Raw genomic sequence first — 24,262 nt, forward strand, 5'->3', positions numbered from 1 at the left:
AGACACACAGATCTCACATCCAGCCTATATTACTGAGAGAGACACACTCAGCTCTCATCCAGCCTATATTACTAGGAGAGACACACAGAGCTCACATCCAGCCTATATTACTGGGAGAGACACGCAGAGCTCACATCCAGCTTATATTACTGGAAGAGACACACGGACCTCACATCCAGCCTATATTACTGGAGAGACACACAGAGCTCACATCCAGCCTATATTACTGGGAGAGACACACAGAGCTCACCTCCAGCCTATATTACTAGGAGAGACACACAGAGCTCACATCCAGCCTATATTACTGGGAGAGACACGCAGAGCTCACATCCAGCTTATATTACTGGAAGAGACACACGGACCTCACATCCGGCCTATATTACTGGAGAGACACACAGAGCTCACATCCAGCCTATATTACTGGGAGAAACACACAGAGCTCACATCCAGCCTGTATTACTGTGTTGAATGTGGCTCTCAAGGTTAGAAAGGTTGAGGACTTGTGCTCTAGAGCAATCAAGCCATTTCGTGCTTTACCAGAACTGTACCAGCAGCGCTTCTTGTCCTTCTGGTGTGTAGCGTGTTTGATGGATCCAAGTCAATACCCATCAGTGTATCATGCACGGGATCACCCTTGTATACTTAGCTGTCCAGTAAGCAAGTGATGAATACCTATATGACCAGCACTGTTACCTACCTGATCCAGAATATAGTTATCGATAAATTCATTGACAGTCATCAGACTCTGAGACCATTCTGCGTCAGTGTATCTGGATCCCAGCTCCACCGGTACTGTCCGACAACCTGCCACCTTCTGGATGTACTCCACACTGTGCGGGTATAAAAACAATAAAAATGAGCCAGACTTCTACTGACGTGCACTATGATTGGGTTTACTAGGATTTTATTCAGTATTTTCATGTAAATACTACCAGTACTCCTAGAAAAAGCCTGCAATTCCTGCTTCCCCACCCATACAGAGTGATTGACAGCCCCCCCCCCCCCTCGTATGCACACAGTCACCAGTGTGGGGGTGGAGGGAAGCAGGACTCACTATATTCACATGCAAATATTATTTAGGCACCAATGTCAAACCCTTTTGGGACCAGAAGACTTACTATTAGTACTTTGTAATTAGTATGTGCACGCCTTTCAGAAATTAAAGGGGAATCTAAATGGTTAACAGCAGCATTTGGAGTAAACTAGCGAGTGTGTATGACGCCGGATCTGTCATGCACCGCGGCTAGAGAAGAAGGAGAACAAAGATGGCTAAAAGAGGCGGCGCTGGCCCCGGACAACGGAGACGCCCGTAAGGCCCACCGCGCGACCGTTAGGTAAGTATTATAAAGTGTTTTTTATGTTATACCCCCGGCCTGGGCTCTTATATACAGCATGTCAGAATGCTGTATATAAGAGCCCGGTGGTGGTGGTGGCCGCAACTTATAGCCGTAAAAAAAGGTGTCAGGTTCCCTTTAACAAAAACCTGAAATTTGTAAATAAAAATTGCATGCAATCACCAATTTTTGAGACAAATAACTGTTTTTAATTTTCCTGTCATTAGATCTGTATGAGGGTTTTTGCATGGTGAGCTGTAATATTTATTGACCAATATCATGGTTTGATCCCTTTTTATTGCACTTTGGAAGGGGGGGGGCATTGGTGACCAAAAAATGTTCCGAATTTTTTTTTTTCCTTTGGTTTACTGTATGGATTAACTAGTTTTATATTTTCACAGGTCAATCACAGAGATAACAAGTATATCTATATTTTTAAAATTATTTACTCTCGCTTTATTTTATCGCCCTTGAACCAGCAATAATTTGATATTTTGTACTATATACAGTACATTGCTTTATATTGGGAAAGTCCTAGTCTTCTATGAAGCCATGCCACAGACAGGGCTTCCTAGAAGGCCGAAGATGGCATGGACAAAGGCCTTCAATGTTGGGGGTACGGTGAATGGAGGCAAGGGGTGTCTGAACGGCAATCATGCATATAGGAACCATCTGAACACGCCTTTTCAGAAATTAAAGGAGAATCTAAATGGTTAACAGCAGCATTTGAAGTAAACTAGCTAACACCCGCCATGTACAGAGAAGTCGTATTATATACATTGCTTTATATAGGGAACTTACTGGTCTCCTGTAAAGCCACGCCACACACAGGGCTTCCTAGAAGGCTGTAGATGACAATGATAAAGGCCTTTTTGTTATGGATATAGTGAATGGAGGCGATGGGTGTCTGAACAGCACTCATGCAGTTAGCAACCATCTGAACACGCCTTTCAGAAACTAAAGGGGAATCTAAATGGTTAACAGCAGCATTCGGCGTAAACTAGCTCTAGCTAACACCTGCTGTCAAGGGAGAAATTTGGGTAAGACTGCTAATGGAGTCTTTGTTCAGGGCACCAGAGGCACGGGGCCAAATTAGGTATCTGCGCAGATATAATGAGACTCAATAATCAATGAACACAGAACATGTTCTCTGATTGAGCTCAGGATTGCGTCTGAACTCGTGTATTCTATAGCTCAGATTTTAGTATTACATTTCAACCTTCAGACATGTACAAAAGTATCAAAATCTGTCTTTTCTCATACATCGAAGCCGCATAGGGTGGGATGGGGAGTGTAGGTACACACATTTCATCCGACAGATACATTCCTTCTTTGTGTGAAACCACTGATAAGCATAAATACTTTCTTTGTTCATTGTTTGTACATCTGTTCACTTGGTAAACCTTGGTTTAAACCTTTTTTAACTATACAGCTTAGAATCATATTATGGCTTCTGTGCGATTGCCATACACAGTAGACACACAGATAATTATACAACTACATCTACATTTTGATTATTTATATACACAGATAATCTTATTACATTTGAACAAACAATTTATAGCCCAGGCTACCTTCACACTGCCATGTACAGAGCAGTCGTACTATATACATGCTTTATATAGGGAAGTTAATGCTCTCCTATAAAGCCACTCCACAGAAAGGGCTTCCTAGAAGGCCTAAGACGGCAGCGACAAATGCCTTCAGTGTCGTGGGTACTGTGAATGGAGGCGATGGGCATCTGAATAGCACTCACGTAGTTAGGAACCAATTGAACACTGATTTAAAAAATTAGAAGAGCATCTAAATGGTTAATAGCAGCATTTGGAGCAAACTAGGTGACGCCTGCCATGTACAGAGCAGTCTATGCTCCATACACTCGGGTGTGTCATCTTACCTCCATTTCTTCATGCACGGCCAGTGATCAATGACCCCATCCAATATTACAGCTTCTTGAGGTATCAGGTAATTTTGTCTGAAGTGTTCCAGCGAGGGGCAGCGGACTGTTGGAATTGTGGTATTGGCACACAGGACCGGGGTGAGTGGACGGGGCATTTTCTGTACAGAGAAATAACCATCGGGTAATTACAACATCACCTTCTGTAGAAGACACAATGGGCCTCATTATCGCTATCGCTGTTGCCCATATCAACCAATCAGAACTCAGCTTTCATTTTTATAAACTGCTCTGGAAAAATGAAAGCTAATCCGTGATTGGCTGCCAGGGGCAACAAAGCCCGATATCTCACAGACACTCCCAAAGAAAAACTACCTCGGGGATGTGGCCGTTTGGTTCCGCTTCCGCCTCATTTCCTTGAGTATCTCTCACACGCTTTTGTTTTCTGTGGGTCAGGTCTGAAGAAGAAAGAAATATCAGTAACGGACAAACAGATGGAAGATTCTACTAAGACGGAAAATAAATTGTTTTTTCTATGTTTAATGTGCAAATAAAAAAAAAAACATGCAAGATTTCTGGCTCTCACAGACCTGTAACTTCTTCTCTAAGAGGCTCCTCTGTCCTCCACTCATTACCTTTACTAATGGCACCTGTTTGAACTTGTTTTCAGTATAAAAGATACCTGTCCACAACCTCAAGCAGTCACCCTCCAAACTCCACTATGGTGAAGACCAAAGAGCTGTCGAAGGTCACCAGAAACAAAACTGTAGCCCTGCACCAGGCTGGGAAAACTGAATCTGCAATAGGCAAGCAGCTTGGTGTGATGAAAACAATTGTTGGAGCAATAATAAGAGGGGGGGGGGGGCAGGAGCCAAAAAAAAGAGCACGACCATCCGACCAGAACAGGTCATTTGCATACGTGATGGCAGATTTTATAAATGTATTTCTGGGGTCTGCAAGGTACAAGGTGTACCTTGATAGAATGTGGCCCAGGAGCTGCAGAGGGTGATACTTTAGGTTCAATACTGAAAAACTGGTGACAGGTTCCCTTTAACACTATGGATCAGGAGGAAAAAAATCTTTCACTTTAGTGCAGACTGGATTATGCTTTATTCATATACCTAAACCCCCTTCCCTTAATTCTGTCCCCTCGATTGAACTTAATAGACTTTTTTTTTTTTTTTTAAATTTAAAAAGTACAAAGTTTCTGGCCATAGGAACCAATTAGATCCAGAGTTTTTAGGGACATAACTGTGGAGCAATAGTTGATATATCAGAAAAAACAGTTTCCTTATGATTGGTGACTGTTGGACCTCTGGGAGCCTGTCCATATTATACAGATGCAACACACTACAACTAAAGGGGTACACCTGGAACACTTCAACAACGATGGGCCCTAGCACTAATGAGGGAAGATGGACACCTCCTTCACTTACCTGCCGCTGTACCCTGCACTCCTAGCTAGTCCCTATACAGGTTCCTCACCTCTCGCTGAGCAGGAACCTGAAGCCCTGAGTGATCCTACAATAGGCCTGGCTAAGGAGTAGACAGGTACGGATCACTAGTCTCACCTCTGCACTAAAACAAGACTCCAGAGAAGGAAGTCAGACAGGGGGAAACAACCACAGAGAGCTGCAGTCTACACAGCAACTTTCAGAGAGGTCTCCTTCCACCCCCAGGCCAAGCATCCAAATGAGTAAGAAAATAAAAGGGCACCCTCTACTGGAAGCAGAAAGTATATATAGGGACTGGTAGTGGTCCAAACCGGAAACACCTGGGAAGGTAATGAGAATGCTTGCTGGCAAGGAATAGACATTAACCCTCTACTCCCAAAAAGAAAGGAAATGCATTTTAATCTGCAGTGTCTCAAGGCATAGGGACTCTGGCCCAGAACCTGTCACTAGTCTCTACAACAGAGAGACACCCGTGACAAATGGTATCCATAAAAATTACAGCCCCAACGAAGAACTATGAAAGTTACTGGCCAGAAAATGGCGACAAAAAACAAAAATTTACAAAATGCAGAAATTTTTAAAAGTCAATTAAAAACAAACAAAAATGCCTATATAAGTTTGGCATCACCGTAATCATACTGACCTGGGGAAGCATGTTACAAAGTAATTTTGTCACGTGATGAATGCTGCACAACATCGATGCTTCTGCACAACATAGATGTGGTCATCCCTATTGAGTACGGTTAGTTATATAAAGCGTATGCGTTCCCCATTGATCCATATGGTAGAAGAGGCTGCTGTGGGATTACGTTATCCACATGGGAATTGGTTCCTGAGACGCGACCCATTGGGAATACCAGGCTTTTCTATCTCAGTAAGTGATGGCGTGCCGCTAGGTGCTGCCCACTTACTCCACATTATGCATGGATGATTTACCTGTTGTAGACTCTGGGGTCTCCACCGAGTCCTTGGAGAGGGGATCGCTCAGTATTTGGATTACTTTACTTATCACATTGTCCATGATCTCAGCTCCCAGGAGCAATGACATGTCACACACCCGCAGAGCCTCGTCCTTATTGAATTCCAGCCCCCCGGCACAATCTCCGAGCACCTTAAACAGGCAGCCGTAAGAATATGCAGTCCTCCAGTCCCGGGACACGTCCCTCCAGTTACGGCCATTCAGCTTCTCCCAGCTATAGTCCATAATCATCTCCCCCAGCTGTCCACATCGGCCCAGATCACCCCTATAGACACAGGCTGCCGCCTCCTTCATACACATAACAATGGCCCCATCCACCTCCGGGCCCAGCTCCTGCGGGAACTCCTCGAGGGTGGGAGGCAATAGGGATCGGATCCTGGGCCACACTGAGCTCTGCATTTGCTCCTCCAGATTTATCCTTCCATCCTTTGCCCTCTTTTCATTATTTCATCCTGGTTCCACCAGTTACATAATGGATCGCACTGTCTACCCCTATGAAAAGAAACAAAAATATTCACCTACGGTATATGAACTTTACAACCGATGTGTCCGGTCAGTGAATAGATGCATTTATGGCTCGTTACATAAGAGCTTCCTTATGAAACAAGTCATGCATAACATGATGTACTACTGTAGTATATAAAAAAAAAAAAAGAGGGTGCCGTTGTACAGAGCGGGCTCAGGAGCTGAGCCTGCTTCGCACATTGTAGGTGCTGGCATCTGCCTGTAACAGCAGTGACTGGAGCTAGCTCCGATCACTGCTGTTTTAGGGGAGTCTGTCAGGAGGACTGTGCAAACAAAGCACAGCCACTCGTGCATCATGGTGAGGACAATCGTTTATATATACCTTCACACCTACTTGTTTTCCATCTATCTCCACTCTTCCTTGCCTCTATAAAGCCAGAGTTGTCAATCAAAATAAAAAGGGAGAATGGAGACAGATATAAAAGAGGTAGGAGGGAAAAAAAGCACCCAAATGATTGGCTAGACCATAACGCACAAAGCTCCTTTCAACAGTGATTCTGTGCTGATAGATACTCTTTAACCTCTTAAAGGGAACTTGTCCCATTAAAAAAACGCTACTAACCTGCTGATATGGGGTTAATAGCATTTTGAACCTGTCCGGAAACTGCACATTAAACATGGCTGCCGGGAGGAAATTTACTTGAATCCTCCCGGCATGGTTCTAGTTTCAGTCATGGAGGCGGTGCCAGCATGGCTCCAGTCTCCGCTCTGTGTATGGAGAGCGCTGGCTGTAACCGCCCCCTGCACTGACTGTCAGCTTCCTCTAAGGCCTCCTTCACACATCCGTATGACATCCGTTTTCACAAGTACTGGAGACACGGGCACAAGTAGACCCATTAAAATCGATGGGTATGCGCACACGTGCGTGTTTTGCCATGGACCGTGTGGAGCATACGTGTGTCTGTGCATATTCGTTTTGGATGTGATCCGTATAACACGCACCGGAGAAAACACACGCGTCTGTGAGATAAAATTATTTTCTATACTCAACTTCTCCAGCACTGCACTCTTCGGCGCTGCTGTCACTTGTTTCTGACCCCCGCTCATTGCATATGCACGGCACAGAGGACCGGAAGCAGCAGCAGCGGGGAGTCGGCAGGGTCGGGGACTGTAGACCAGCACCACAGACAGCAACGCCAGGGACAGGTGGCAGAAAGTTCCTGTTCTCCGTGTGTTATCATGGATAGCACACGGAGAACACGCGTGTGTCAAAATCACGGCACACAGAGGGCAATACGCACATTTTAAACGTCCGTGCAAAAGTTTTCACGGATGTGTGAAAGAGGCCTAATGATGAGCAGCTGTCAGTTAGTGTAGGGGACGGTTACAGCCTCTGCTCTCCATAACAGCATGATGACTGAACTCACCAGCGCCGCCTCTATGACTGAACCAGACCCGTCAGGAGGAATAATGTTCATTTCCTCCAGGCAGCGGGGTGTAATGTGCAGGCAGGCTCAGAATGCTATAATCTACAGAGTAACCCCATAGCTGCAGGTTAATAGAATTTTTTTCACGTGACAGGTTCTCTTTAAAGGAAATGTGCATCCAGAAAATGACCCAAAAGGTTTTTGTGTTACATGTCTTTTTAAAATAAAATATTTTCAATATATTTTTTTCCACACAATCTTTACTTAAAAAGAAGTAATCTTGCAATTCTTACACTGGAGACTCGGGATTATGTTGCACTTATACATCCGACCCTCTCGATCCTGGGATGCTAATGGAAGCAATGACAGATGGGGCTGATGAACCCCCTCATCCCTTTCCAACCCATTCTCCACGCCTCAACCGCCCCATCCCTATTCCAACCCGTTCTCCACCCCCCAACCGCCCCATCTCCCTCCCAACCCGTTCTCCACCCCTCAACCCCCCATCCCCCTTCCAACCTGTTCTCCACCCCATCTCCCTCCCAACCCGTTCTCCACCCCCCAACCCCCATCAACCCGTTCTCTACCTCCCAACTCCCCCATCCTAACCCCCCCAACCCGTTCTCCACAAACATCCCCCTCCCCCTCCCTTCTCCACCCCCAACCCGTTCTCCCCCCTATAACCCGTTCTCCACCCCCTATCCCCATCCATAACCCACCAACCTGTTCTCCACCCCTCATCCCCCCAACCCGTTCTCCACCCCCCAACTCCCCCATCCCATTCTCCACCCCATCCCCCTCCCAACCCCTTCTCCACCCCCAACTCCCCCATCCCAACCCCCCCAACCCATTTTCCACCCCATCCCCCTCCCAACCCCTTCTCCACCCCCCAATTCCCCCATCCCAACCCCTTCTCCACCCCCCAACCCAACCCCCATCCCGTTTTCCACCCCATCCCCCTCCCAACTCTCCCATCCCAACCACCCAACCTGTTTTCCATCCCCAACTCCCCATCCCGTTCTCCACTCCCAACCCGTTCTCCACCCCCCCAACCTCCCTCCATACCCCCCAACACCCCCATCCCGTCGGTACTTCATGCGTTAAATCTACCATTATAGTAGATAATTACTATCGAGTACTGGCAATCGCAAGTTGAGGTCCCCTAAGGGAAAAGGAGGGTCGACAAAAATAAATAAAAAATAAAGTGGAAAATAGTTTTAAAAAGATAGAAAAATTAATAATCCTATTTTATTCAAAATAAATAATGATTAAGAAAGTAATTAGTATTGATGCACCCTAAAAGGTCTACTGCATTTACAATTATGAAATCAGTAAAATAAACACCATAAAGCAAAAAAACCAAATCAACTTGGAACACTACAAGTCTCAGCATGCCATGGCAACCTGCAGCTATAAGGGCATTCTGGGAGTTGTAGTTATACAGTGAAACAGAAAGGAGCGAACAACAACCAAGATTTCCTGCAAAACCCAGGTATAAGTATCTGTTGTGATGACGTCACACCACGTGGTATAAAGCACTTTTTTTGCAGAGCCGAATGCTCCCAGCATGTGCTTTGCTCTGAGGACACTCTGGGAGGTGTAGTACCACAGCGTGTACAGAGCCATTACCTACAGACCAGAGGTGTGAACGCCCCCACTGCGGTATCGCTGCGGCAACGCACGAGCGCCTTATGTACCTGCAGCAACCGCCGCCCCTTCCCTCTTCACAACGGCCAGTGACGTCACCATTCCTAGCTTCTCCTGCTATTGGCAAGGCGGAGGCGGCTTCTCATTGGCCACAGCGCGTCAGGTGACATTATAGGTGGCTCCGTGCAGCCTGCTGTCACTGTGGAGGGCGCGCCCGTGTGACGTCACTGTTTATGGCGGGAAATAATGGAGGACATATGAACAAGTCAAAATATTCAGTCACAATGCTATTAAAAAGCAAAATCTCCCAAATATTAATTTTTTTTGTGGGGGGAGACATTATTTTCCTCTTTTCAGACCCCTTCCTTTTTTTTTATTTTTCCAAACCCTATTTACATATTTTTTATATACTTTTCATATTTTTGTGTGGTAAAAAAATAATTAAAATTCTTATTTTTTTTTGTCTGTGTCGCCATTTTCTGAGACGTGTAACGTTTTTCCCTCTGTCGGTGGCTCTGTGTTAGGGCTTGCTTATCGTTATTGTTATCAGCACCATTTTGTGGCAGATGCGACTTCTTGTTTGTTTATGGTGTTTTTTGCGGCGGATATTTGGAGTCAGTAACTAAAAACGGCAAATTTGCTGTTAAGATACAGTATATATATTTTTTGCATTTTGGCATTTGAAGGGAATCTGTCAGCAGGTTTTGCTATGTAATCTGAGAGCAGCAGGATGTAGGGGCTGAGACCCTGATTCCAGGGATGTGTGACTTATTGTGTGTCACTGTTTCAATAAAATCAGTGTTTTAATAGTAGGAGATTATCATTAAAGGCAGAGGTGAAGCTAGTGGTTCAGTTAGGGGGCGAAACCTCTGGTTGGGCCCCTAAGCAGGTAACCATGCTAACATCTACAGTGGCACACCTTAATTGTGGGTACAGGGAAACCTCAGCAGATAACAAGGCTGAAAATACATCTCTATACAAACACCAGAACTGATATTACCGCCATATAGTGCTATATATCAGTCCTGCAGGATATACAAGTGATTACCGTACAGTTATAGATGGAGTCGGTCACTTTTCCATCTTTTTCATCCGGCCCAGACCGTCATGACAATTTCTTACAGCCATGATTCATCTACAGAGATTACAACACAGGCACATCTGACTTCTCACATTTCCAGCCCCGTCCCCATCTATTCCAAACCTACACAAAATCCTCATCCTGCCATATGTCGCCATATTGCTTCACCTGCTGTGTGGTACAATAACATTGTTCCTCTTAATGCCACCACTGTGCCCCTCACAAAGTAAAATGCCTCTTTTGTGCCCTTCAGATGGTAAATTGCCCCCTAGAAAATATTAATACCCTGTGTAAGTGATCGTGGACCCTTTTTGTCCCCAGAAAATAATAATGCCCCTATGTGATCCTCTGACATACAATATGCTAAATTACCATGTAACAATAATGCTTCTTAACTGCTCAATTAAGATTTCAAGGGAACCTGTCACCACTTTTTTGGCTATAAACTGCAGCCACCACCACCGGGCTCTTATATACAGCATTCTAACATGCTGTATATAAGAGCCAAGGCCGGGGGTATAACTTAAAAAACACTTTATAATACTAACCTAATGGTCGCGCGGTGGGCCTTATGGGCATCTCCATTGTCCGGTGCCGGCGCCGCCTCTTTTGGCCATCTTTGTCCTCCTTCTCTAGCCGCGGTGCATGATGGGTCCGACGTCATCCACACTCGCCAGCATTCATGTCCTGAGCAGGGCAGATCAAAGTATTGTAGTGCGCCTGCGCAGGACCGGCGAGTGTGTATGACGTAGCCGCATCATGCACACAGGCTTCAGAAAGAGGGCGAAGAAGGCCGAAAGAGGAGGCGCCGGCACCGAACAACGGAGATGCCCATAAGGCCCACCGTGCGACCGTTAGGTAAGTATTATAAAGTGTTTTTTTATGTTATACCCCCGGCCTGGGCTCTTATATACATGTTAGAATGCTGTATATAAGAGCGCGGTGGTGGTGGCCGCAGCTTATAGGCCAAAAAAAGTGGTGACAGGTTCCCTTTAATAATGTCTCCTGAGTCTTTCCATTTACAGTAATAATGTACTCTGAGTTTCCCCATGTACAGCTTCTCTATACACAGTATAATGCACCCACAGCTCTCCTATACACAATATGATGGACCCACAGCTCCTCTATATTATTAGTATTATTTATTATTATAGCACCATTTATTCCATGGCGCTTTACAAGTGAAAGGGTATACCTACAACAATCATTAACAGTACATAACAGACTGGTACAGGAGGAGAGAGGACCCTGCCCGCGAGGGCTCACAGTCTATGGTACGATAGGTGAGGACAGAGCTGGTTGTGCAGTGGTCTACTGGACTGAGGGCTATTGTAGGTTGTAGGCTTGTTGGAAGAGGTGGGTCTTGAGGTTCCTCTTGAAGCTTTCTACGGTAGGAGAGAGTCTGATGTGCTGAGGTAGAGCGTTCCAGAGTAAGGGGGATGCACGGGAGAAATCTTGTACGCGATTGTGGGAAGAGGAGATAAGGGAGGAGCAGAGAAGGAGATCTTGTGAGGATCTGAGGTTGCGTGCAGGTAGGTACCAGGAGACTAGGTCACAGATGTAGGGAGGAGACAGGTTGTGCATGGCTTTGTATGTCATGGTTAGTGTTTTGAACTGGAGTCGTTGGGTGATGGGAAGCCAGTGAAGGGATTGGCAGAGTGGCGAGGCTGGGGAGTAGCGAGGTGAGAGGTGGATTAGGCGGGGCGCAGAGTGTAGGATAGATTGGAGGGGTGCAAGAGTGTTGGAAGGGAGGCCAGAGAGCAGGAGGTTGCAGTAGTTGAGGCGGGAGATGATGAGGGCATGCACTAATGTTTTTGCTGATTCTTGGTTAAGGAAAGCACGGATCCGGGAGATGTTTTTGAGTTGATTATCCTCTATATACAGTATAATGGGCTAACAGCTCCCCTATCCACAGTATGGTGGGCTTACAGCTCCGCTATACATAGTACAATGAGCTCACAGCTCCCATATACAAAGTATGATGGGCTCAGAGCTTCCCCTATACACAGAACAGTATAATGACCACACAGGGCTCACCCTGGGCCCATCCTGGTTTATATGTTCCTCATCCTTGGCCCATCCTGGTATATATGTTCCTCATCCTGGGCCCACTCAGGTATATGTGGCGCCCCTGAGGCTTCAGTCACCACAGGGTACTGCACCTCACTTAAGGTGCGGTACTTATCCTGGATCCAGAGGTTTGTGCCGTTCCACTACACACAAACCATACACACAAACAGGTTACCCTCCCCACTGGGGACCGGGCTAGGGTCGGGTCTTAAGGCGGTCACCAAACATGGGGGGCAGCCACCCACTAGTGATAGGGAACCGGGAGAGGAGCAGCCACCAGGGGGAGTTAGGTGCCAACACAACAGTTAGGGAGTTCTTCAGCAGGAGAAGAAAGACAGCAGACGGTTTTAACGGTGGCTCTGGTGGGACACAGGAGTCAATACGGTTGCCGAGGGGAGAGATTAATTGCTCCCTCGGGACCGGCGCAGTGCAGGGTGCAGAATCCTAGGTTGGAACAAACTTCAAGTTGGATCACCAGAATCCGCAGGACAGGGGGATTGTACATCCCTCTGGCCATCACAGTTCCCATAGCACAGTACCATATAGGACCCGGAGCCATGAACACAGTTAGGCCCCACTGAGGACCCGCAGCACCTGCATACGGGATGGGAGCTTTCATTTCAAGACCCGGGGTCCCCAAGTAGCTTCAGGCCACAGGGATCCATTTCTAAAGGCGCAAGCAGGAAGGGCCCACCGACCACCGTACCAGTTCTAACCTCTAACGCGGGATCGACAGGGAACCATCACGCTGGTGACCGGTATCTCATGGGCAATCTAAGAACTGTGAGTAAACAGACCTGGAACTGCAGTACTGACTCAGACTTTTGATTGCTGGTGCCATCGCCCCGCGTCTTGGTGCCAACGGCCACTACTCCCTTCATCATCCTCCCCGGGGTCCGCTCCACCTGTGGGGAGCAGAACCATCTTTGCTGCTACAACCATCCACCCCGGAGGACAGCGACAGCAGCGGCACCTAATTTCTGGCCGCATACCGCAGGTGGCGTCACAAGACAATTGTCCTCACCCTCTTCCACTACTACCCTCATCCTCTCCATCCCTTCCACCCCTTCCATGGACACCTCGGGGTCACGAAACCAGGCAGGCCACCCATGACATCCCCGACCCTTCACCGGCCCGGCGACAAGTATCCTCCCAGGCCCCGTGCCCCATCCAGGTATATATGTTACTCATCCTGGGCCCACTCAGATATATATGGTCACCATTCTGATTTAGCTGTCCCCATCCTGGTATATATATATATATATATATATATATATACTGTATATCATCCATCCTGGACCCACGCAGGTATATATGTCCCCTATCCTAAGCCCACCCAGGTATATATCTCCTTTTTTCTGGTTTACCTATCCCCATCCTGGTTTATATGTTCCCCATTTTGGACTTCTTCCTGGTTTTTATGTCCCCCATCCTGGTGTATATATCCCCCATCCTGCTACAGTATATACAGTATATTCCCTATCCTGGATCTATCCAGGTATATATATCCCTTGCTTTATCTGTCTCAATCCTGGTATATATGTTCCCCATCCTGGACCCCTTTCTGGTATATATGTCCCCAATGTCCCCCATGCCACTATATATATCCCTCATCCTGCTATATATGTCTCCTATCCTGTTCCCACCCAAGTATATTCTGGTTTATCTGTACCCATCCTGGACCCCTTCCTGGCATATATGTCCCCCATCCTGGTGTATGTATCTGTGGCGCCCCTGAGGCTTCAGTTGCCACAGGGTACTGCACCTCACCAGAGGTGTAGTATTCATCCCGGGTAAGGAGGAGGTTATGACTTAGGTTTGACTTAGACTGAGGGTGGGGGTTCATTGGTGAATCTGGGAAGGCAAAGGACATATTCGTTTCCTGGCGGGACATGGAATCCCACCTCAGCAGGGGTCACCCCATCAAAAGGGAAAAAGGAATTGGTACGCAATAGAGGTACGGGCAGACCGGTTACGGGAGGACTTGGACTCAGACTATGAAATGGACTCGGGTCATGCAGCCATGGGACCTTGCGACCAGGAGACCCAAACCATGGTGTCTATGGCTTACCTGAGACCCCAGTTGGCCTCAAAGCGGGACACCGCAAGGGAGTGATGGGACCACCTGGGCCCTGTAAATAGTTAAATTATGCTGCTTAGTGTTTTATAAGTGTTGTGTTGGAATGGACATCTGGGCCACTGGACTAGGTGTGACCAGGACTGCCTTGTAAATAATTAGCATCCGTTGTGCTCCCTACCAAAATTAATATAACCACAGAACCCCAAAACCTGTTGCACGTACAGAAGTAACTAAGAGTGGTCTGGAACGCTCTGAAGCACGCCCAGAGCCTAGGGGTTTGACACAGGTCCCCCATATTGCTGTTTTTTTTTCTTCAAAAATGTTGCACTTGATTGGAGCAATGCAAGGTGCAAAAGTGAATGTTTTATATGTCTTAATGTAGAAAATGTAAGAGTTTATACCGTTCCAGAAACCATGCCTCCCATAAAGGGAAGAAATGTTAATGTTTTACAGCATCACAAAATTTTGCAGTCATGACCATTGTATTGTTTTATTTAAAGCCCGTGGACGTGCTGGGATTCACTGTGGGGGAGTGTGACGCCCCTGAGGCATCAGTTGCCACAGGGTACTGCACCTCACCAGAGGTGTAGCATTCATCCCGGGTAAGGAGGAGGTCATTGCCGGTAAACCACCACAATCCACCAAAACACACAGTTAGTTGCCCTCTCACCGGGACTGGGTTAGGGTAGGGTCATTAGAACTGTCACCACCAGGTATGAGACCTCCCACCCACTAAGTCAGCAACCCCGGGAATGGAGCGACTCCTCTGGGGAGTAAGGCGACATACATACAGAGACATTCAGTCAGTGACTAGTTTGTCAGCAACTGGGAAACAAGTGAGATGAAGGAGGACACGGTCGCTGAGGGGAGAGTTGCACCATAGCTCCCTCAGGACCGGGCGCACACAAAACAGGGTGTGTAGTCCTAGGCTGGTGGGCACTGCAAGTCCCGAGAGCAGAATCCACCGGGCAGAGGATTTCAAGTCTTCTGGCCCACACACAGAGCCCGGGGCACAGCAGCATATAGAGCCAGGAGTCGTGACCAAAGGACGGCACCAGTAACGGACTCACACTGCCTACTATATGGGACCAGAACAGAACCATTCCCAGGACTCGGGTCCCAGCGTAGCTTCAAGTTGCAGGGACTCACACAGCACAGTGCAGAGGAAGGACTCACTAAAAGAAGCGCCGGTTCTGACCTCTGAACTATGCGGGATCGGCTGGAGCCCATCACAGCGGAGTCTGGCAGTCCAAAGGCGGTGAGTAATGACATCACCACGCTTGTACTCTCTTGTCCTGTTGTGCGCTGTCATCCTGCAGGCAACAGAGAAGAGCAGTACGAGGAGATCGTGTCTCCCTGCTCCACTACAGAAATTAACTATGTCAGTACTATCCTCATGCCAATGTAGTTAACAGTGGCAGTAGCTCTGGGTGGGCGCCTGTGATCGCGGGATATGGGGCAACCGCCCCTTCTGACCTCAGTAGCTTGACTATGGGACCTAACAGAGGTGTGGACAGGATATCCCTAGATTGCTTCTTCCAGATTAGTCTGGGTTGGTAATATTATGATATTTAGATAGATTTCCATTGGTGTGAGCAATTATTCGGGTCAGGGCAGTAGTTGTAAGGTTGTAAGTCAAATGTGGTCATTAACAGTAGAAGCAGCAAGAAATAAGCACAAACCTAATGAACCATTTTGGTCAGGGGCATCGATGAGGATCCTTTATAAAATCCAAAACATACGGGTGTTGGCTTACCTCCGTGGTATTTACCGTGCACTGACCCTTTCATACATCAGGACTTTCATGCATGTGGGTCATCGAGAGCAGCAAAAATGAAGAAGTATAACACCGAACGGAAGGAAGTCATTGGTCAATGAAGAGGGTGTGGCAGAATTATTCACACTATCAACTGCAAGATGTGTAATCGTAACAATATATACAGTGGGGAAAATAAGTATTTGATACACTGTTGATTTTGCAACTTTTCCCACCTACAAAAAATGGAGAGGTCTGTAATGTTTATCATAGATACATTTCAACTGTGGCAGACAGAATTCCACCAAAAATCCAGAAAATCCCATTGTATGATCTTTAATTAATTAATTTGCATTTTATTGCATGAAATAAGTATTTGATCATCTACCAACCAGCAAGAATTCTGACCTCTCTGTTATTTTTTTCTTTAAGAAGCGCCTACTCTGCACTCATCATTACCTGTATTAATTGCATCTGTATGAACTCATTACCTGTATGAAAGACAATGTCCACACAGTCAATCAATCACACTACAACCTCTACACCATGGATAAGACCAAAGAGCTGTCTATAGACACCTGGGACAAAATTGTAGAGCGTCAGAAGGATGGGATTAGCTAGGCAAGCAGCTTGGTGAGAAGGTGCAATTGTTAGAAAATGGAAGAAAGCCAAGATAACTGTGAATCTTACTCGGTCTGAGGCTTCATGTAAGATCTCACCTCATGGGGTAAGGATGATTCTCAGAGAGGTCAGTAATCAGCCCAGAACTACACGTGACGACCTGGTCAATGACCTAAAGAGAGCTGGGACCACAGTCTCAAAATTTTCCTTTATTAACACACTACGCCATCATGGATTAAAATCCTGCAGGGCACAAAGAGGTACCGCTACTCACTACTGAGGCAGGCATTACTGGCTACCATCACACCAGCATATGACCAGGCCCGTTTGAAGTCCTCCAGTGACCATCTGGATGATCCAGAGGAGGCATGTGGTCAGATGAGACCAAAAAAGAACTCTTTGGTATGAAGTCCACTCGCCGTGTTTGGAGAAAGGAGAAGGATGAGTACAACCTCAAGAACATCGTCCTACGATAAAATTTACAGATCTCTCCATTATTTGTAGGTGAGAAAACTTTAAAAATCAGGAGAGTATCAAATACTTATTTTCCCCACTGTATATCTTTTAGCTAAAACGTTGCCCTTTTTCATGTGCTCCGGCTCCCTAAAAATATGCCGTAGTAGTTGTGGAGACACGGGGCTCAGTGGGTGCTCTCGTCCACTGAAACCCGCCGCCTTTAGAAAGACAGCGTGGCTCAGGGCTTATCCCAACTGAACGCCGGCCTCCTTAACCGTGGGCATAACACTACTCAGACAACACAGGGTGAGGGAACCACAATAATTAGACTTTATTGGATCCCCAAACAATTAACGGCACATAACACATAACCAGCAAAACACAAATGTAACAGGCAACAGAGTCTCACCCTTCCGCTGGCTCACCAGGGATTTAGAATGTCCATGCCTCAGAGCTTCCAGGGCCGCTTACTCCAATCCAGCAGCAACCCGCTTTCGGCGGGCACCCACCGAGAAAGGAATAGCGCCAGATTTAGGAAGCTCATAGAAAATAAAGGAGCGGGCAGCACTCTGCAGGTAGCTTCAGACAGCTTTATTTTTCGATGCTGACAGGTGTAACAGACATGAGGGAGTGGAGGGAGGGGAGCACGAGGACTTAGTGGTGGACTTATGCTTAGTGGTGAAACGAGATCATCTCACTACCTCTTGAAAGTGTAAGCAGTGCTGTGCACTTTTCCTTCTATGTTATTTCAGATTTAGGAAGCTGTGTGAGGTCTGCAAAGTCTGTAACAGGTGACTGAACTGTCCCAACCTGAGTGTCCTCCTTAGGTAGTCCTGGTATGATGATACAATCCTGGCAGCCGGAGTCGAAATCCCTAGGCTGTGGATATGTCTCCAACCGGAACCGGAGTCCCTAGATTGAAGCCATAAGATATCCTGATCCTCTAGTCAGCTCCAAAGAGCTTAGACTGGATCCATCAGCATCCATCAACAACCTGATGGCTTAAAGAAGTCCCTTTTATAGCCACAGCCTTCCACTTGGATACACTGCATCCTCATCGATTGGTTGGACAAGATCGCCTCTCCCATGGGATGAATATCAAGCTTCATGGACAATGTTCATCCAAATGATGTCTACAGAAAAACTGAGGATATCTACATGAAGTCTGCAAGTCACAGACTCGACAATGGCTACTAAGGTAATCACATTAGCAATACACAACTACAATACAATGATTACTGGAAAAGTCTGGAGAAAACAATACGTCTGGCTTTCAGTGGCCAACACAATTACATGAGTCCACAAGAGTCTTGTAAAAACAATGAGGGACTTATCCCCCGTCTATAAACAATCTATCATCCTGTTTGGCTGAATGTTAAGAAACTTTAACCCATGAGAGTCCATGTTGTCACAGTAGTCTCTTAATAGCACATCAAAGTGCTCAATCTATGGCATAGAGCTTTGGACTGATCCTTTGGACTAGCAAGGTCACCACTGATGGGCTCAGGTTCCAGGCTACAATAATGGGCAACTAGTGTCAAAGGTTTATAGGAAGACAACCCCAATTAGAGATGACTTTGGAGCTCATCACTTGCTATTAGAGTTTATTCATTATGGGATGGTTTTGTCATAATCTATTAGAAGTTATTGATGATATGTGATAATGTGCAGATGTCTTGTGTAATTGGAGGATGGATACAGACTATCTATGGTGAAAAGATACTGGGAGGAAAGCAGATGTTGGGGAACAAAGCTCACATCTAATATATAAATTTGAGTGATCATATGTGTGTGTGTGTGTGTGTGTGTGTGTACGTCCGCTAAAGGAATCTGCACCATCGCATTTATGATCCCAAAATTTTCCACAGACGCCTCATGTGATTCAGGGAACATCATAGACTAAGTTTTGAGGGGAAAATTTAACCCCGCGCTTTACAGTTACTCTCCAAAAAACATGCCTCCATTAAAGTAAATGGAGCCTGGAACTACTGGTTTTAATACAGGTCATTAATAGGAGCTGTGATTGGTTGCTATAGGTAACGTAGGACATTCTTAGTATAAGAAGCTTATATGTGAGGTAATATGATATCGGTGGAGAGACAGAGAGAGAGAGACAGAAAGAGAGAAACAGACAGAGATAGACAGAGAGACAGAGAGAGAAAGAGAGAGACAAACAGAGAGAGAGAAACATAGAGAGAGACAGACAGCGGAAGAGACAGACAGAGAGACAGAGAGAGATAAACATAGAGAGAGACAGAAAGAGAATGAGAGACAGACAGAGATATACAGAGACAGATAGAGAGACAGAGAAAGAGAGGCAAACAGGGAGAGAGAGAGAGACACATTGACAGACAGAAACACAGAGACAGACAGAGACACAGAGACAGACAAAGACACAGAGAGAGACAGACAGACACAGCGACAGAGACAGACAGACAGAGACACAGAGACAGACAGAGACAGACAGACAGGGAGAGAGAGACAAACAGAGACAGACAGAGAGAGAGATAGAGAGGGAGAGACACAGCAACAGAGACAGACAGAGACAGACAGAAAGGGGGAGAGACACACAGTCAGGGAGTGAGACAGTTACTATCCTGGCCAGCATCGGGGACTACAGCTTTTTTTATATATATAAAACTGGAAACTATATAGTAAAACAATATCTTTAGTGAAACTTGCAAAATAAGGAACTTAAGACTTTCTTGTGAAAAGGGTTAAACCACTAAACTGTATGTTATTCATGTTCTCTGTAGACTGAGCTGACACAGATAAGCGTTGCCTTGGGTCTTATCACACCTCTGATGATCTGTTGTGAGTATTATTTCTTTTTTTAACAATAGTTTTTATTATGTTTTATGTGGGCAAAGAAAATATAAGTGTAAATGGGACAATGGAGTTGTGGTAAAAAATCAATCTGTAGGCATACCAAGAGGAAATCTCGATTTGAGAGCAGTCCCTTTGAGGTATTCAGAATAAAACAAGGAAAGGGAGGGAAGGCAAGAGGGTAAGATCCATCAGACAGGGCAATTGTGGGCAGAAACTCAAGCAGACACTTGGGTATTTAAGATCTAACATAATTATATAAACTAGAATTTATCCTGCTGGTCCGTAAAAGTAGGCATACGTTTTTCATTTATCATGGTTCAAGTAAGGCATTTTTTTGATCTCTGAAAATAGCAGAAGATTGCTCTTCCAAGCCATAAGCAATTGTCTTCTTATCTGCCAAAAGAAATACAAGAAATAAGAATTTGAGAAAACGTAGGCACATATGAAACCATAAGTATTTCACCTTGTTAAGGCATAGGGAAAAGAAGTATTGCATCGAGTACCGATGATAAAACAGACTAGGAGAGTACAATGAGATAAAATAGAGTAGGACCCAGTACAATGAGATTGCCGTGACGTGGCTACTGGGCAGGTATGAAAATGGCCATTTTAATATGCAAAACATCATACATTTTTTTATTATATTATTTTTCCAGGTTTTTTTTTTAGTAGTAAGGACTGTAAGGCTGTATACCCTGCCTAGATGCCTCTAATACACTATCATTTTTCCAACAGCTAGCTCTACACTAAATGCAGCTAAGAGCAGTATTATAGGTGAATAGAATAAGTTAGACTGAGCCCTGAAAAGGTCTTTTAGGCTTACATTGTAGCATCAAGGACTATAAGGCTATAATCTCTGCCTAGATGCATCTAACATACTATCCCTTCTCCAGCAGCTAGCCCCACAAAAAAATGAAGCTAAGAGCGGTATTATTAGAAAATAAAATGGATTACAAAAGTAGATTTGGTTTTATGTTGCAGCAGCAAGGACTGTATGGCTATAATCTCTACCTAAATGCTTCTAATACACAATCCCTTCTCCAGCAGCTAGCCCTACACTAAATCCAGCTAAGAGCAGTATTATTAAAAAGTAGATTAGATTACAAAAGGACTTTTGATTTTACATTGCAGCAGCAAGGACTGTATGGCTATATTCCCTGCCAAAATGCTTCTAATACTCTATCCCTTCTTCAGCAGCTAGCCCTACACTAAATGTAGTTAACAGTGGTATTATTAGAGAATAGAATAGATTTTTTTACATTGCTGAAGCAAGTACTGTAAGGCAATAATCACTCTAAGGGGTACTTTGCACGCTGCTAGTCGATGCTAGCGATGCAGAGCTCGATAGTACCCGCCCCCGTCGCACATGCGACATCTTGTGATAGCTACCGTAGCGAACATTATCACTACGGCAGCTTCACACGCACTTACCTGCCCTGCGACATCGCTTTGGCCGGCGATCCGCCTCCTTCCCAAGGGGGGCGGGTTGTGCGGCGTCACAGCGACGTCACATGGCAGGCGGCCAATAGAAGCGGAGGGGCAGAGATGAGCGGGATATAAACATACCGCCCACCTCCTTACCTCCTTCCTTCCGCATAGCTGGTGGAGGCAGGTAGGAGATGTTCCTCGCTCCTGCGGCTTCACACACAGTGATGTGTGCTGCCGCAGGAACGAGGAACAACATTGTAACATCGGTCATTCCGAAATTATGGAAATGACCGACGCTACACAGATCGCCAATTTACGATGCTTTTGCGATCGTAAATCGGCGCATCTAGGCTTTACACGTTGCAACATCGTTACTGGCGCCGGATGTGCGTCACTTTTGATTTGACCCCGACGATATCGCAGGTGCGATGTCGGAACGTTCAAAGTACCCCTAATACACTATCCCTTCTCCAACAGCTCTCCTTACACTGTTTCAGGGGTAGAGTGAGTGCGTTACTGGATCTTATATAGACCCGATGATGTAGTGCAGTCGGTCAATCACAGTAATGCCAATAGCCAACATGGCTAAGGCATTATCGTGATTGGCAGTCAATCCCCACTTGCTTGGTTGCTGAAAAATAGCCACAAATCATGAGGGGATCATTGCAAAAGCAAGTACTGTTTGGCATTAATCACTCTAATACACTATCCCTTCTCCAGCAGCACTCCCTACACTGTTTCTGGGGTAGAAGGAGTGTGTTACTGGGCCTTATATGAACCTGATGATGCAGTGTGGCCGGTCAATCACAGTAATGCCAATAGCCAACATGGCTAAGGCATTACCGTGATTGGCAGCCAATCCCCACATGTTTGGTGGCTAAAAAATAGCCGCGAATCATGATGTGCGATGATTCGAGTATGGTGCACAAGCACTAGAGATATTTGATCGAGTATCAAGGGGTGGCGAACACACTCGCTCATCACTAGTTATAACCCTAACAATTCCACATTTCTGTATAATACATTGTAATATATATATTTTTTTCAATCTATTTGTTTCTCAGAATGAATATTCAGATTCTCTTTTGTCTCTTTTTTTTCTGTCCTTCAGTTTCTAACCATGGACTATGAAATATTTGAAAAATACTGTTATGAGATCTGGGATTTATTACGTTCTCCAGAGCTGAGGGCCTTATCTCCTACCACAGACCAACCATCCACCATCCAATACCTCAGCTTTGTGCTCTCCATAATCATTTGTATCATCGGATTTGCCGCCAACCTTCTTGTCATCTTCGTCACTGGATTCTTAATGAAGAAGAACAAGTATAAAATCTGGTTCCTGAACTTGGCTTTGGCGGATTTTACTTTTCTTCTGTTTCTACCACTCAAGGCTGTGTCTATAATAAGAGGAAGATGGCCCTTTTGGTCGATTGTGTGCAAATTGTACAACTTCCTTACTTTCGTTAATATGTACGCCGGTATTTACATCCTCACCGTGCTGAATATTGATCGCGCTTTGTCTGTTGCGAAACCAATATGGCACCTAAGGTTTCATTCTCCAAAATTTTGTTGCTTTATCTGCGCACTCATCTGGGTATCATCGGCCATATGTAGCACTCCAGCCATCATCTATAGTGACGTCCATGAAGAAGACCAATGCACCCTGTCTTACTACGACACTTCTCTTGTTGCATACGTCTTAAGTTACAGATTAGAAGAAGATGAGATGTTCGATGAGCCAAGGGAAAGGTGCGCAAATCTCTCAGACTTTTCAGATTCTGAAATAAGTGAGATGGTCACAGAGTGGAGGGAAAGGACTGTTACAACAGAACGCATCGTAGTCCCGCTAGCAGTGGTTGGTTATGTCATCCCGCTGTGTGTAATCGTATCCTGCAACATCATCATCGCTTTCCGTGTGAAGAATTCCATGAAGATGGCATCCTCCAGACTCTACAGATTGGTGATTATCGGAGTTATGAGCTTTTTCTGTACCCGGACTCCATATGTTTTAACCTATATCACTTTCTTGGTGTGTGTCTATACTATGAATTTGTTGTTGTGGTATAAACTATCTGTCATTTTGCAGCTGTTATTCACCATAGCGGCTACTAACAGTTGCCTAAATCCAGTGATTTATGTTCTAGTAATAAAGCAAGCAAGGAGTGAATTTCTTAAATTTTTTGGAAGAAATAGACAGAGAGAGATAAAAAGGTGTTCAACAACCTCCTCTACGCATCACTACAATGCATCTGCTGAAACAGCGGAGTCTGCCGGGACATTAAGTGATGACAATCGTGTTGCAGTTGTTTGACACAATTTTCAGAAATTTTGGTAAAATTTTGAAAATTGTGGAAAAAACACTGTGGTCTCGGAAAATCAGGACAAAAACGTGTAACGCGATTGTATGTGTGGACATACCATATGCTTTGTTATAGTTGTACTTATGGCTGAATAAGAATATGATAAATCAGATTTTTGAGTCTTTAAATAAAGGTCTGTTCACAATTATATTTTTCAGCTGCTATTTCTAAAAAGCATAATGTTTTTTGCGCTGTAACATGTACAGTATACAGTGTGTCCACCTATATCCTGTCCACGGCCATTAACTTGAGAACGGCGGCAGCTAGAGGCATAGAAGTGGTGTCTAGGTATAGTAAAGTAGCCATGCGCTACGCAATGAAACCACCTATAGCGCCACCTGGTGGAAAACAACAGAGTTAGCATTTTTATCTCAA

At 45.4% G+C, this 24,262-nt stretch overlaps 2 protein-coding genes across 3 annotated transcripts in view; one reads left to right on the forward strand and one right to left on the reverse strand.

Annotated features, from left to right (window-relative positions):
- Nucleotides 1-9,308, reverse strand: part of KDM8 (lysine demethylase 8) — a 42,812-nt gene extending 33,504 nt beyond the window's left edge. Inside the window, exons 1-5 of one of the 2 annotated variants that reach the window (XM_075319210.1) lie at nt 9,254-9,308; nt 5,622-6,156; nt 3,607-3,689; nt 3,232-3,392; nt 698-830 (exon numbers count right to left, since the gene is read on the reverse strand). In XM_075319210.1, coding sequence (XP_075175325.1) covers nt 698-830; nt 3,232-3,392; nt 3,607-3,689; nt 5,622-6,063 — 819 coding nt within the window. In that variant the 5' untranslated portion in view covers nt 6,064-6,156; nt 9,254-9,308. Of the gene's footprint in view, nt 1-697; nt 831-3,231; nt 3,393-3,606; nt 3,690-5,621; nt 6,157-9,185 lie in introns of both variants that reach the window. The other variant, XM_075319211.1, reaches the window with a different exon arrangement.
- A 10,718-nt stretch (nt 9,309-20,026) lies between these two features.
- Nucleotides 20,027-24,053, forward strand: LOC142246186 (C5a anaphylatoxin chemotactic receptor 1-like). The gene is made up of 2 exons (XM_075319212.1): nt 20,027-20,081; nt 22,636-24,053. Exon 2 carries the CDS (start codon nt 22,645-22,647, stop codon nt 23,836-23,838), a length of 1,194 nt encoding a protein of 397 aa, XP_075175327.1. The 5' UTR covers nt 20,027-20,081; nt 22,636-22,644; the 3' UTR covers nt 23,839-24,053.
- The last annotated feature ends 209 nt before the right edge of the window (nt 24,054-24,262 follow it).

This window comes from Anomaloglossus baeobatrachus, chromosome 7 (assembly GCF_048569485.1).
Source record: "Anomaloglossus baeobatrachus isolate aAnoBae1 chromosome 7, aAnoBae1.hap1, whole genome shotgun sequence".
Classification (NCBI taxonomy): domain Eukaryota; kingdom Metazoa; phylum Chordata; class Amphibia; order Anura; family Aromobatidae; genus Anomaloglossus; species Anomaloglossus baeobatrachus.

Bases quoted from the DNA above. Each gene is read 5' to 3' on its own strand.
- LOC142246186 (XM_075319212.1), top strand. From the start codon at position 22,645: ATGGACTATGAAATATTTGAAAAATACTGTTATGAGATCTGGGATTTA.